The sequence below is a fragment of the Mytilus californianus genome, unplaced genomic scaffold, assembly GCF_021869535.1.
Source record: "Mytilus californianus isolate M0D057914Y unplaced genomic scaffold, xbMytCali1.0.p SCAF_1, whole genome shotgun sequence".
In the NCBI taxonomy this organism is placed as follows: domain Eukaryota; kingdom Metazoa; phylum Mollusca; class Bivalvia; order Mytilida; family Mytilidae; genus Mytilus; species Mytilus californianus.
In genome coordinates, this window is record NW_026262581.1 from 54,648,927 (window position 1) to 54,664,292 (window position 15,366).

The 15,366-nt window shown below is 32.4% G+C and overlaps 1 protein-coding gene across 1 annotated transcript in view; it reads left to right on the forward strand.

Annotated features, from left to right (window-relative positions):
• The window catches only part of LOC127723724 (protocadherin Fat 4-like), a 77,421-nt gene extending 63,712 nt beyond the window's left edge, over positions 1-13,709 (forward strand). Inside the window, exons 23-30 of the mRNA XM_052230505.1 lie at positions 394-1,619; positions 2,077-2,347; positions 4,291-4,430; positions 6,998-7,190; positions 7,451-7,563; positions 8,185-8,450; positions 9,865-10,009; positions 11,500-13,709. Of these exons, the coding sequence (XP_052086465.1) occupies positions 394-1,619; positions 2,077-2,347; positions 4,291-4,430; positions 6,998-7,190; positions 7,451-7,563; positions 8,185-8,450; positions 9,865-10,009; positions 11,500-11,564 (2,419 nt within the window). The 3' untranslated portion in view covers positions 11,565-13,709. The remainder of the gene's footprint in view (positions 1-393; positions 1,620-2,076; positions 2,348-4,290; positions 4,431-6,997; positions 7,191-7,450; positions 7,564-8,184; positions 8,451-9,864; positions 10,010-11,499) is intronic.
• The last annotated feature ends 1,657 nt before the right edge of the window (positions 13,710-15,366 follow it).

Genomic DNA, 15,366 nt, shown 5'->3' on the forward strand with positions numbered 1-15,366 from the left:
TCCCTAAACTGAGAGAAGAGTGGTGAAACAGCTCAACACACGCATTTTGATTGTTTCGGTTAACGTTATCCACTACTTTTATAGATTATGATGTTTTGGTTATGTGTGTCATTGCGTTGTGTCTAATTTACGTATACCCCACATCTCCATTTATGCATACCATTTTTACCATTCATGACAGTCAACTTTTAGGCGATTTCTTGTTAATGAAACATGAAAAGTTTGCAATTTGATGTTTGTTAGAAAACGACAAACAATCAACAGATCTGGGAAAATTCGAACATTTTTATTTATGAAATATAAAAGCTGCTATTATATCTATAATTTTAGATAATTTTGAGACATTGACATTATTGTATATTTAATGATTATGTAAATGTATTATGTTTGCAGCTATATATTAAATATAACAGCAGTTGACCATGGGTCGCCAGTTTTAACTGGCACAGCGACAATTACAGTTCTGATTGATGATGTTAATGATAATATTCCGATTATCTACGGTGATTATATGTCCGTAGTGTCTGAGGATTCTGGCATAAACACAGTCATAGCAACTATCAATGCAACAGACCACGATGACGGTAAAAATGCTGAACTTAAATATTCTATTGTAAGCGGTAACACTGATAATGACTTTAAATTAGACAGTGGGTTCGGAATTTTACAGGTAGCCAAAACACTTGATAGGGAGAGAACATCATCTTACGATTTATTAATAAACGTTACGGATGGTGGATCTACATTAAAATCAACCACTGTAAATGTGACGATTACAATTTTTGATCTCAACGACAATGGTCCTACTTTCACCTCCGTAACCTTTAATTTCAATACCACTGAAGATGCTGTCGTTGGATTAGAAGTTGGTACTGTGACTGCCAATGATTTGGACGCTGGTAGTAATGGAGAAATAACATATTCTTTACCAATATTTTGGTCGGGATTGAATTCTCATTTCCAAATCAATGACACAACGGGTGTCATTTCAACAGCTGCTGTTTTAGATCGGGAAACATATGATTCGTATACAATACTTTGTAAAATAGCAGACAATGGGTCACCAACATTCACTAACACTGTTAATATATCAATAACGATAACAGATGTTAATGATAACAATCCGATTTTCAATGATACAGTATATTCTGCCTCTTTTCCAGAAAATCAGGCAGTTGGTACAACATTGATATATGTTTTTGCAGCGGACGTCGATATTGGCGTAAATAAGGACATAACATTGACAATTGATACATCTACAACAAATGGACAAACAGCTGACACGTACATTGCAATTGATTCAGTGTCACAAACCTTAACAGTGAAGCAAAATATCGACCGTGAGATTACGTCATTATTTCAGTTCACATTACTAGCAAAAGATGGTGGAACACCATCAAGATTTTCCAACGCCTCCATTAGTTTTATTGTGGAAGATTTGAACGACAACGCTCCATCTTTTTCCTCCAGTTTTTACAATGCAGAGATACCATACAATGATAACTGTCATGTTACTGTTGCAGTGGTATCAGCCAGTGACAGTGATGATGGTGATATTGTAACATACAACCTAGCAACAACAGAATATTCGAATATATTTAGTTTAAATTCTACCTCAGGTAAGAACGTAACATTCTGTTCAAGTTAATACTGCACATAAGCAATGAAACACAGCTACTCAACGACAATGTAAACCCGTTTATTTTAATCATCAAAACACTGCTTTATGCGGGTACTGTATATACTTATTTTAAACAGAGGCGATGTTCAACAAATGAACCATCGTGGTGATATCTGATTTACGTTTTCAGAGATAATATAAAAGCTTAATAGCAAAAGCTTATAATGATTATATTTTATCAATCTGAAAAGTATCCTTTTGCTGTGCATAACTTTAACAATTCTGCACTTAAACTACCTGCATTTAAGTACATGATGTTTAATATGAACACAATGTTGTCGAATGTTAATGTATGAGGTATATTTTAAGCTTTATTGAAAGCAGTAATTTATACATTTTTTTTGTTACTCGTTTATTTGCTAAGTAGGCACATTTTGCATATTTACTGTTCTCAGGTGTGATATCGTTGGTCGCAACGCCTGGTGAAAACACAAAATATGAACTGGAAATCATTGCAAGCGACACTGCTTTAACTAACAGTACAGTGAAAGTTCGAGTTGACACATTCGAATCAGAGAGCGCAGTTGTGACTTTATCTCTTGGTATTAGCAAAACAGCTTTTGAACCGATTGAACAAACATTCATTAGCGAACTTGATTCAGTTATTCAGCAAAATTACAGTACTAGTCAAACTAGAAGATGGTGCATTAAAGCAACATCATATAGGTCAGTATCATTTATTTTACTTCATATTGAATAAACTATTTATTGTTTATTGTTATAATCTAATATTAACCAATAATAAATGTAAAAACAGAAATCAATTTAAAACACATAAAAAAAATCAGTTCATTAAATTCAATAACTTGGACTGTTATCCACTCGCTTCGCCTCGGATGACAATTTTTTCCATGATAACAATTTGTTTTATCACCCTCTCAAAAGATTTTGCGCAATTTTAGAACTCATATAATACTCTTAACATAAATATCCCTAAAATTCTAGATAAGTTCATTTCGCTTCGAAATCTCAAAATAAAAACCTTGAAGTTCCTTCATTAAATGAAAACTAAGCAAACTTTTGTTCTATTTTATTTTCTTGTATAATGCTAACAACATTTGTAAACATATAAACCTACACAGTATTAAAAATCTTATAAAAAAAAGTGTGGGGAAATTTAAGTAGAAAATTTTAAATAGCAACACATTTGGCACAGAAAAACTAATTTGAAATTTGAAATTTGAAACTCGAAACCAAAATTGGTAAAATTTTACTAGGTTTTATCTACCGACACTATTTGTTTCATGTTTGTTTAACGTCTATTATGATTAATGTTTTCCACATTTTTATGGATCGCAAAATGTAATGATGTACAAAGATACACAATGGTCTTGTTTGGATTAAGTGTAACAGTTGTACTTATATATGAAAATTTACCACAAAGAAAAAGGAAATTCATAATACCAATGAAGACGTATCTAGCTAACAAAGCACGGACTAAAACAAATGAAATCTACTATATAGTATAGTTTCGTTAAAGAGGCATATTGTTTAATAGTATCTCTCTATGAAACTGACAAGCTCAGGCATGTGTTACGAAATTAAATGGAATTCTACTATTTTATTAATGACATCTTTATTTAACTGCGTCTTAAAGAAGTGTATATGTCTCATAAAGATTCCATTATGATTGGAAAACAACAGTCACGTGGAACATTAATGACTGCAAGTATTCTCCGTTATTATGTTACAATAACCCGTGATTATCAGTGGATTACGTCAACTACAGGAATTGCCGTCTTAAGCATCATTTGTGTTCTAGTTGTAGTTGGTGTTATGTTAACTGTTCATTTGTTGACAACGTCAAGAAAACCAAAGTAAGGATAAAATTCAACCTATAGTACTACTTAAATTTATATGCTTAAACAAATGTTGCAACAAATTCTGGCTGGTTTTGGTTACTAGCTATCTAATTAGAAATAAGAAGATGTGGTATGAGTGCCAATGAGACAACAGTCACGTGGAACATTAATTACTGCAAGTATTCTCCGTTATTATGTTACAATAACCCGTAGGAATTATTAAACCAAAAAAAAAAACCAACCAATGACTTGATTTGACTCGTAACTTCTTGGTTTTAGCAGTTACTTTAAATGAAATGATTGAATGCTCTTAATGGTACAAGCTTAAACTTTGCGCCCGTTTTTTTATGCCCCGTCTAGGGGCATTATGTTTTTCGGTCTGTTCGTCCGTTCGTTCGTCCTTCCGTCCGTCCATCCGTCCGCCTGTCCTTCCGTTCGTCCGTCTGTCCCGCTTGAGCTTAAAGTTTTTGGTCAAGGTAGTTTTTGATGAAGTCCAATCAACTTAGTACACATGTTCCCTATGATATGATCTTTCTAATTTTAAAGCCAAATTAGAGTTTTTACCCCAATTTCACGGTCCACTGAACAATGAAAATGATATAGCGAGTGGGGTGTCCGTGTACTATGGACACATTCTTGTTTTTTTTTACTATGAAGAGATGGTCGATATAGATCCACTAGTTTACATGACTTTTTTTTTATCTTTATTTTAAACAGAAGTTAAAAACAAATTTTCGGAAAGGGATTCTCTTTATATTAGATTATATTGAAAATGCTCTTGAAATAAAACTGTTAATTGTTTTTTAGTTCATTAGATGTATCAGTGTATGTTTTGGAAAACAATGCTACAGATTCGGCAGATAATGTACCACAAAACAAAACTATGTTAAGTGCAGTAGTTGTAAAGTCACTACTAACGACTTCCAATGGATCTGTTATTTTGTCTGGTAAGTCTGTTCTACATGCATTGGTATGTAACAGTTCATTAAGACTATATATTTTTCTGTGTTTTACTTTTCATGCCCATCTACGATTGTAGGGAACATTATGCTTTCTGGTCCGTATCAAAATAAAGGTTTTTGGTTAAGGTCGTTAACATTGAGGTTGTAAACACATCATCTTGAAGCAGCAGGCATAATGTCCTATGGACAAGCATTGTTGTTCTAAAATGTTGGGTTTTTTTGGTGTGCATTGTATATGATAAAAATTGCATTTCTATATGCCGTAAATGCATCTTAGCTATTTATAGCAGCTGTTGGTATAACTTGAATGGTCTTCATACACAAACGTTAGTGCTCTTTCTTGCACATTTTCTAAAAGACATTTATATTTTTCTCAGTACAAAAATCCCATTTCAAAGGCTTACATTGAAATTGCTTTGAATAAATGTATGGAACGTATAGTTCAAATAAATTCCCACACGTTTTAAAACATTTAGTTGCTGTGAAGTCTTCCTGTATAATTTATTGATACAATGTACACATATCAAAATGTAACTGATAACCAATATCAATGCCAAGAAGTTTAACAGCTGATTCACATGAAAGATCAGTACTCTGAATACGTATACATGGATTTTTGCCACTACTAAAACCTGAAATTTGTTAGGGTTTACCTGCATTTATTTATTTTGAACCATTCTTATTCTCATGCATCTATATACTGGATATTGTCTTATGCTGCGCGCCAATTTTATAGAAGTCTTAACAGTGTGGTCTGACATCGATTGCCACGTCTAAATGCACAGAGATAAGGGTGCAATAAAGTTGTATTTCAAACACTTTTTATAAATTTTAGAAAAATAGATAGAACACTGACATGCCTATAGTTGGCTTTCTCGAGTTGGTTGTGTGTTTTTTTGTGTTAAGTTGCAATAATTATGCCTGCTTATGTCTTTTGGGGAATACACTAGTTTCTACAAATAAACTATTTTGTTCCCCGGAGGGAATTTATTTAAAATCGGCTTAATAGTTGTCACAAAATTATTCTTTTTGGTTCAACCTGAATGCTCTAAAAATAATTTTTCCTGAACATATTTTTAAAGTATTGTAACTTGGTTTCACTGCTTCCTATATTTTCCAGTATGTTCTTGTAAACTGTATGTACATCATGTGATTCCGATATACGGCTCGTCTAAGTTCACTATGCATGCATGGTAGTGGTTCTTTCCTTGGTTGACTCGTTTTAATTCATTATACATTTCTAAGATATTGTCAAAATTCATTATACATTTATCTCTTTATCTTTTTAAAACTAGCTGAAAAACTATTGTCAGATACTGATGAGAGCTCATAAATGCCCATCATCAGCCATTTCGTGTCATTTAAGTGAACCTGTAAATAAATGTTCTCGGAAGTTATCAGACTCTGTCAACTCTACGACTAGATGGAAAGTAATTAAATAACTAGTAATAACATAATGTAATAATAATTCATAAATACAATGATGCCCACCGTCTTGTTTGTTTCTATTTCGTCGAAGAAGTTTGTAGTCGTCCACTTTTAACAGGTTATCACTAAACGATTGGTCGATTTTTATTTCTGTCACTGACTATAAGAAGATCTTCGATTTTAATATATAGTAGTAAGTTTTTTGATCTCATCATGGTCTGTAGTACTTTTCCTTTGGCAAATCTATACATTTTTGACGTAACCAATATGAGCAGTCCTCGCATTAAAATGTATGTTGATCTTTTTACAGACTTTCGGTATTTTCCGTATGGACTTTTTCTGGTCCGGGATTAATAGAGATATGCCTCCAGATAGTAATAGAAGTCGCATAAAGGATGACTGATACGGGGTTCTGTTGTTTAAAAGTGTTCCGTTTGTTAAACATGTTTTTAAGTTGCAGGTCTTCTCGGGGACTCCTCTAGGGTGCAAGTAATCTAGCACAAACTCAGAATAGGACAAGTTTGTGGAAGTTTCTGAATAAAAACTAAGATCTTCAGTCTTATAGTTACTTTTTTGTACCCCTTGTTGCGATGGAATTGCAAAACAACGGATCAAAATCAATATTGTTGTTAGAGTTGATATTATCCCGACGCCATCTTTTTATTGTCTTTTGCATCATTTGAAATTTCGTCTATAACTCATTCAATGGGTCATTTTACGCAATGTTCTGTTTTTCCAAATGAGTCTTGATTAAATTCCGTTAATATGACGTCATTACTAACTGGTAACAACGGGACATTGAATTTTTATATTTCAGCAAAAGTTATAATTTATTATATAGTTTTATTTAGTATACTAGTATTAAGTTATTAAAACTAAAACAGTATCGATTCTCATTTAGTAAATGTATTTCTATACAAAAAAAAACTACAGTTCTAGTTATATGGTTAATTAATCCATGTAAAGTTTAAAAAAAACATACGTAAAAAAAAAACATACATCAGACTAACATATTAAGGGTATATATATATATATATGTGTGTGCATATAATAATAATGAAATTGAATGTCGATACAATATAATTGATTAAATGTACATTATTTACATAATTTGATCTCTTCAGGTGGTGTTTGGGACCAATTCAATATAACCGGAATTTCATCCTTTACTGCGACTATAACATCAACGGCTGGTGCGACAGATGATCAGTGGATTACGTCAACTACAGGAATTGCAGTCTTAAGCATCATTTGTGTTTTAGTTGTAGTTGGTGTTATGTTAACTGTTTACTTGTTGAGAACGTCAAGAAAACCAAAGTAAGGATAAAATTCAACCTATAGTACTACTTAAATTCATATGCTTAAACAAATGTTGCAACAAATTCTGGCTGGTTTTGGTTACTAGCTATCTAATTAGAAATAAGAAGATGTGGTATGAGTGCCATGAGTTGATTAAACAGGTACCTTTGCCTGGTTATTTAAAGTTAGCACGAATCGTTCTTTGTCTTTTGCTCTCTTGATCTTGATTTAAAAACAATTTAGTTAAGCCAATGAATTGTTTTAATCTTACATTACAGGATTAAATCAGAAGAAGAAATATTAAAAGAAAAAAGATTGGAAATGAAGGTTGAGGAAAAGGACTTGGAGAAACCTCCAGATGTTAAAAAACAAACTATGCTAATAGAAATTGGTAAGATGAACAATAGATTTAACCAGTGCAGTTAACACTATAAAAAAAGGATATAACTTAAAGAAGTTATAGAGCAATGAAAGTCATGCTAAATAAAATATTAGAATTTTGACAGACATCGATTAATTCTATCAAATATTGCATGTTTCTGTATGCGCTGCAAACACAGTTTATCTAATGATTTTTTTTTATTTCATGTGTTTTGTTTTGCTAAATTGAGTTTTATTTTTATCATTATTATTATTATTATTATTATTATCATTATCATTATAATTATAATTCAGTCAACAAAACACTTCACTGACAACTACTTATTGAGCAGTACAAACTTTTAAAACCGGAAGTGAAGTAAGGTACTCCAGTAGGAAACTAATAATATTCATTGTATATATACATAAAGCTCTGATACGTGTAAAATTCTATGATGCGTCAGTTTCGAGTAGAATATATAAATGTATATTAATGTTGGGCTGAGGCTATGACAAATGGAAAAGGACATCTGATACTGATTTGGGGTTAAATACGTGTGAACAGTAATATCAATTGTTGTTGTGTCGGAATTGCTTCAATGCTATGTTAGAAACATTGCATAGGACATTACACTTTAAGTTTATAATTCAGAGGACGATCTTGATGACTTGAAGACAGTACCGGCGACACGGCAACAGAGTAGAATAGGATCAGTCTTTAGTAATAATAGTAGAAGAACCCATGTATCAACAGACCTTCCAAAAGGGACACAAGTTTCAGCTAAACGCCCGTTTAGAAATCAAATGTCTGCGCCTAAATCTGACATTAAACTGGAAAATGTGGACAAATTTTATGACGAAATCGACAAAAGCAAACTACCACCGCCAGTAATAGTAAGAGGACCTATGCCAAAAATAGTAAGTTTCTTATAAATGGATAAAATACAATCATTTATGTTACATGCAATGATGTATAACATTTATATGAATTTCGTCAATAAGTTTTCGTTGTATTAAAGTTACCGGCTTTATGGCGCTAAGAAAACCATATACTGACGAATCCTTATAAAATCGAATGGAGCTGCCAAATTATCCACTTTTTTTCTATTTTTACTTATCGTTTTATGTGATTTCACACGTTTTTATCTCATCAAATAGTAGATATCCAAATGTAGTACTGCAATTGACCTTAAAAAATGTTTTTATGTTGATTCTTTTAAATACAGTGCTACTGACAACCTAAGGTAGAACCTCATTTAGTTACATTATGTTGATACACTGTATCTATGAATCTTTAGGATATCATTTGCACTGACATTAGCTTAAATCTCAGCAATTTGGCCAAATTCTGTAAAGTTCACAATTACCCTTTAACTTCACGTTCCGTCATGCAAATCGTGTCCTCTCAAAGTTTCAAAGGAGATTAACTTCAACAGATACTTACATCTAGAAACTGACATTGATTATCAGTTGAAAACTAAACTTAACGACAACAGAGATATTTCGATTTTCCCATTTTGAACTTTCCATTTTATAAGTAATCATCCAGTAGCGGGTTCATGTGAAATGTCTAATTCGCAGCTAATACGATATTCCAGGTCTTTCCCTGTTGACCGTTATGGAATATTTGTGTCACAGATGACCATGGATATGTTTAATCAGTATCCACAATCCTGTTCCCTTTTCCTCGTTTATGGCATCACTGAATTCGACTTATTACTATGTTTTACTTGCCATAAACAACACGACGGGTGCTACAAGTGGAGCATGAACTTCAAAAATACGTGATTTAATCCTAGGGTTTTGGGGAGGTTCTTGTTGCTCATTCGTTGGTTTTCCGTGTAGTTACTTGTGGGCTGTTGTTCACCTATTCGTCTTTTTTCCCTTTAGGCCACGGACTTGTCTATTTCTCTTCGACTTATGATTGTTCCCTTAGTCTTCTCTCCCTCTTATTTACCTTGAATATCCAATGATTAATGACGTTGGATTTCTTTATTTTTTATTTACATCTATAAAATGTATATTTGTATTAAAATCAATTTATCGGAAGAGGGGACAAAATGCACTTTTTTCTTTATATAAACATGATTATAATTTTATAATACCAAAAATTGTCCATCTTACAGGATTTCATTTTTTCGGACTGCAAAGGCAAACTATGACATTTGAATGCAATCTGTGAAATATGTTTGAATAACACTACGAGATCACTTCGAACATTTTTTATTTTCATAAATTTTCCCTGTTTCAAGTTACACAATTGCTTGGGATTCCTCTTGTTAGGCAGAACCATAAAACATGAGGGAGAAGTTGTACATTCTGTATTTTTCAGGACAGAAAAACACATTACAAAGACAATGATTTTTGGAATGATATGGCACTTCCTAATGTCACTGGGTTCAACGGTTTTTCAAAAGCAAAGAAAACTGAACATAATAAAGTTGGAAGACCGATAGTAACACGTGTCTATGATGAAGGTAAAACAAATGTTATAAAAAATGTCACATGGCTTATTCTCTGTTGCAAAAAGCAAAAACGTCATATTACGAATTCTCACTCTAAGATCAAGTTTTACCTCTGGAAAAGGGATTGTACTTGTTCATTGTAATGATGATCATTGCATGGTAAACAAGTGAATAATAATTAAAATGTTTCGGCACAAATCATAAAAATGTACTCTTGCGTAACATGGATTTCCGAACCTTTTGAAACAAGGATTATTAAAGCATAATTCAGAAATGCGAGTCAAACGCAGAAAAAAACCCAAAAATTACTATGTTTTATTTTTTAATAAACGGAGTTGTCTCTCTTGGTGTATGACACATATATATATATATAATGGTTATGATAAAATCGGAAGATATCAAAATCAGAAATGGTTAATTTCTTCTTCGCTAGATTAAATTAAACTTTAAAGCGGTGTTTAAAATTTAAGCACTTAAAAAATCAGAAAAATTCAACATATAACAGTTATCCAAGATATATTCTGTTGTTACTTCAGTACTTCGGCAAAAGATAATGTGCTACCTGAAACTAGTGAACTGGCGGATACAACATTTAATTTTGTTTAAGCATATCCCTTTTTTATATTTGTTCTTTTCTATACATTATTGTGGGTTTCTATTTACCGTTTCTGCTGAATTTAGCCTCCGTGTCATTTTTGATTATTTTTTTACACAAAACATGTCCTTAAACTAAAGACTGTTGTCTCATTTTGTTTGGTAAAAAACCCCACGCAAATGGATATGTTGATTGTATTGTTTAGAATACATTTCTTATTTTGTAGTTGTGAATATGTTATTCAACTTTAAAGACATGTTCAGCAATTCAGCATGTTGCTATTTTCCGTTATCTGTGTATAACATAGTCCGAGATTACTCTGACGTCCAACGGCTGTTTTGCCAGACAAGCTGGGGCCGTGGGACGTCAGAGCTCGTCCCATATTAAAAAGTGGATATTTGCCCGTCCAAAATATATGCGCTGCTTCGTCGCTTCTGGTGCCAACGGACGGCCTTGGAATTGTCTAAATATGAGAAAATAAAGGGTGGCAGGTAGGTGAAACTTACATAAATGAAGAGGTAAATGAAAAATGAACAAATTGATACCCGATTTATATAATTCCAAGGCCGTCCGTTGGCACCAGAAGCGACGAAGCAGCGCATCTATTTTGGACGGGCAAATATCCACTTTTTGATATGGGACGAGCTCTGACGTCCCACGGCCCCAGCTTGTCTGGCAAAACAGCCGTTGGACGTCAGAGTAATCTCGGACTATGTATAACATAAAACCGTCATTCAACACAATAATATATGTGAGAGAATATATTTCTACAGGATTCTATGCGGATATCACCTAGAAAAATTATCCATCTCGCTAGCTATCACAGAATCATTAAGGACTCTTTTTTCTTCTGTCTTTTAATCAGATTTGATATACTTATTAAACAGTGTTGTTTCACTTATTTCAGCTTCTAGACAGATTGTGGAAATAGACTATAAAACAGGTACCAAAAAATACATTACTGACAATTGATTATTCACGATATCTGAAATATGTAATGTTTGTTATAACGACATATGTTTTATCGTTGAAGTAATAAGTTTTATTTTTTTTACATCTAGTTTTAATGTTTCACGATTGAGTCTTTTGTAGACGTACAATGATATAAGCCTTATATATATGATGAGTTTATTTTTTCAGTAACCAAGAACAGGTTTTGTATGTGTGTCTTGCAACCGGTTTTTTGTGGGTTTCGTTTTTTGCCATGGTATTTGTCTGGTTTTCTTCGTCTTGTGATTCTGGGTTGTTCTTTGGTCGCTCTTGCCTCTTTTTAAGACAATTATTGTAGATTGGTAAATGCGGTGTGCACGTAAAGCTGGCTAAAATGTATCCCGACCAATTTTTGAGTCTGTACTAAATCAGGTTTTGTGATCCATGTTTTGTTCGTTGTTTTTCTGTAGTCTTTTTTTTTCGACACGAGTCGGATGTTGGTGGTAAGTGTGATTCGTTGAGCTGTCCACTAATTTTGGTAATTCAATTTATCCTTAATATGTTTTATGTAGAAATCTTAAAAATTAAGGAGCTACAAAGGAGGTATTAAAAAAGTAATAGAAGAAATACAATCAACACTAAAGCCAACAAATAAAAAGACGCTTTATTACTGTTAACATGTCATAACAAAATTACGGGACTGAAAGCCATTTAATTCATTTTATAATTTTTTTTTTATTTTGCTGACTCAGAAATCAACTGGCAGATTGCATCATTGAAACATATGAGGCTCCAAAGCATCGGAGTGATAAAAGAAGTGCAATTTTACCATCGAATGCAGTATAATATTTTATTAAAAATCCTAAATCAAATTAGAAAACAAAGATGTATTGATGAAATTCGATCTTATCCTTTATGGGAGGGAGAAAACTTTAAAATCGGTGGTTCAAGTGTTTATTATAAAAACTGGGCTGAAGCTGGAATTTGGACAGTGCATGACTTGTTAGATAATCAGGGCAAAATTATGTCATTTCAAAATTTCCATCAACTATATCAATTTAGAACAAATTTGTTTACATTATTATGGAATAGCACATTCGCTTAAATAGTGGTTAAAAGTTATCAATATATATGTCAAGGAGAAAAGTTCTCAAGCAATTTTGCCTTTCATTATAAGTATTTTCTTTTTAAAAAAATTCAAAGGACATGTACACAGTATTGAATGAGAAATATATTACTTTTTCTGCAAAGGAAAAATGGGGAAACCATCTTAATATGACTGATATTAACTGGAAAAGAATAAACCCTTCATGTTCAAAATATACAAGAAGCACAAAGCTTTGCTGGTTCCTGCCTATACCAAAGTATTCCTGACTGTACCAAGTCAGGGGTACGACAGTTGTTTTCCATTCGTTTGGTGTGTTTGAGCTTTTGATAATATTGCCATTTGATAAGGGACTTTCCGTTTTAAATTTTCTTTGAAGTTTGGTAATTTTGTTATTTTACTTTTTTCCAATATAGAATTATCCATTTTGGAAACTAATACACTACTTTACAAGATGAAAATAAGTAGTAGCAATGTATGCACATTTTGCAAAGAAGAACCAGAGACCATAAAACAGCTATTTTGGAGTGATCATATGGTCTCCAGTCTCTGGCATGCATTAAGCAATTAGATTTTTGAAATGACAAATATTGAACTGCCTTTGAATATCAAAATTATTCTATTTGGTAACTTCGAAAATATTAAATTGAATTTTGTTAAAAATGAGATTATTTTGCTTACAAAATACTTTTTTACCGAACAAAATTACAAGAAGTATTGCTAAATTTAAATGCTTTAAAAAATTATTTAAAGGAAGACATGAACTTAGAAAAATACATTTCATTTAAAAAAAACCTCTCTGAAGAGGAATGCAACAAATACTGGAGTCCCTAGAATAATTAATAAATGGTGTTTTTTTGGTTTATCAATTTTGATTTAAACACCACAAATATATATCAAGGAACAAAATAAGATTCCCTCGTTATATGATAATTATCTATGTTTAACCTAATGTTGTACCATTATATATTCATTTGATTTAAAACTTCCTCACTTTGAATATGCCACTTATGTATACCTTTGTTCATACATGTTGTGCTAGCCTATTTGTTACAATAAAGCAAATTCATTATAAAAAAAAATGTATTTTATTGACCATCGAAATGAGTTTTTATCATTATACCCCATGCAAACAAAGATTTTCAGGGTATGCAAGATTCACCCTGTTCATCTGTCTGTCTTTCTATGTGCATTTAAGCGCAAATAATAACGGGCCGTATGGAAATCGATGTAAATTTACACAGTTGTCAAGGAGGTGCATAAAAGAATATGTTGTAAATTTAGTCGTTTGCTTACATTCATCAGTACTATTGTTGAACAACTGAAAAATTGACAAAAATGCGAGATGTGTACATGTGAAAAAACCAAAAGCTGCTTGGTAAGAAATGTTAGAAAATGGCTTCTTTAAATGGCGATGGAGATGTTTTCCGATAATTTTATTTCATGGTAAAATGAATTTGTAGTCTCAAATGATGATTCTTACCTCATTCAAACAACTTGACTTGACTAGAAATTACAATGGGAGTGCTTGCAAAATACATTTACGATATAAAGAATAGTTGAATGTTTGTGTTAAACGTTTAGAGGTTAACATTTTATGCAAATTCAGAATAAAAACAATCTTAATTTAGAAATTTCCCTTGTTTTGTGTAATAAGGTACCTACTTATCCCAAATTGAATTATTGCAATGGTTAATTCAAAATGCAAAAATAATGACACTCTACTGGTGTAGGGTAACGGAATATCGTTCCTATTAGGCAGGCACTTGACTGCGTGTTTATACATCTTGCACAACTAAATTGACATCCTTTGGAACGGGTCTTCAAGGTACATGTATTGGTGAATGGGAGAAATCTAGATGGTCACATTTCTTTACCCATGTCAACCCACGGTTTCTAACAAAATGATTAAAATACACACTGAAACAAAATTCATCTTTGACAAGAGTTTATGCAACTAAAAGCTTTGAAAATGATAACATTAACGATGCAAATTTTTCTGCACCAGATGCGCATTTCGACAATAAACGTCTCTTCGGTGATGTTCAAGGCCAAAATATTTAAAAATCCAAAATTTATAAAAAAAAATATGAAGAGTATATAACCTAAATGGACAAAAAGTATAGCCAAAGCCGGGCAAAGAATCACAGCTTTGCATGAGGGAGATATATTCCTTAATTTAAAATAATTTTCAAAATTTAGTAACAGCAAATTTTAAAAACACAATATCCGTATTTTCATGCTAAAACCGAAGTACTGGCTACTGGGCTGGTGATACCCCCGAGGACTACAAAAATGTAACAGTCCACCAGCAGAGGTATCAACCCAGTAGAAGTTATAACATTAACGGTACCAATTTTTCTGCACCAGATGCGCATTTTGATAATAAAGGCACTTCAGTGGTGCTCGAGGCCAAAATATCTATTTGAAAATCCAAAACTTGTAAAACAATGAAGAGCTTATAACCCTAAATGGACAAAAAGTATAGCCAAAGCCGGGTAAGTTAGTAATAATTAATAAACAGATATGATTATGCACCAATAGCTCTAGTCTAGTGGTTTTGAAAACTGAGAACGTTTTGTCCAATCAGATTAAAATATAAGTTTTGTCACATTCATCTACGTTGCTTTGCTCTCGTGAAAACAATATTCGATTTCGAAATGAAATTTACACTAAAGTGTCAAATGTTTATCACCTCGAACAAATCTTAAGATATATAGATATTCTTTAGTTAAGATC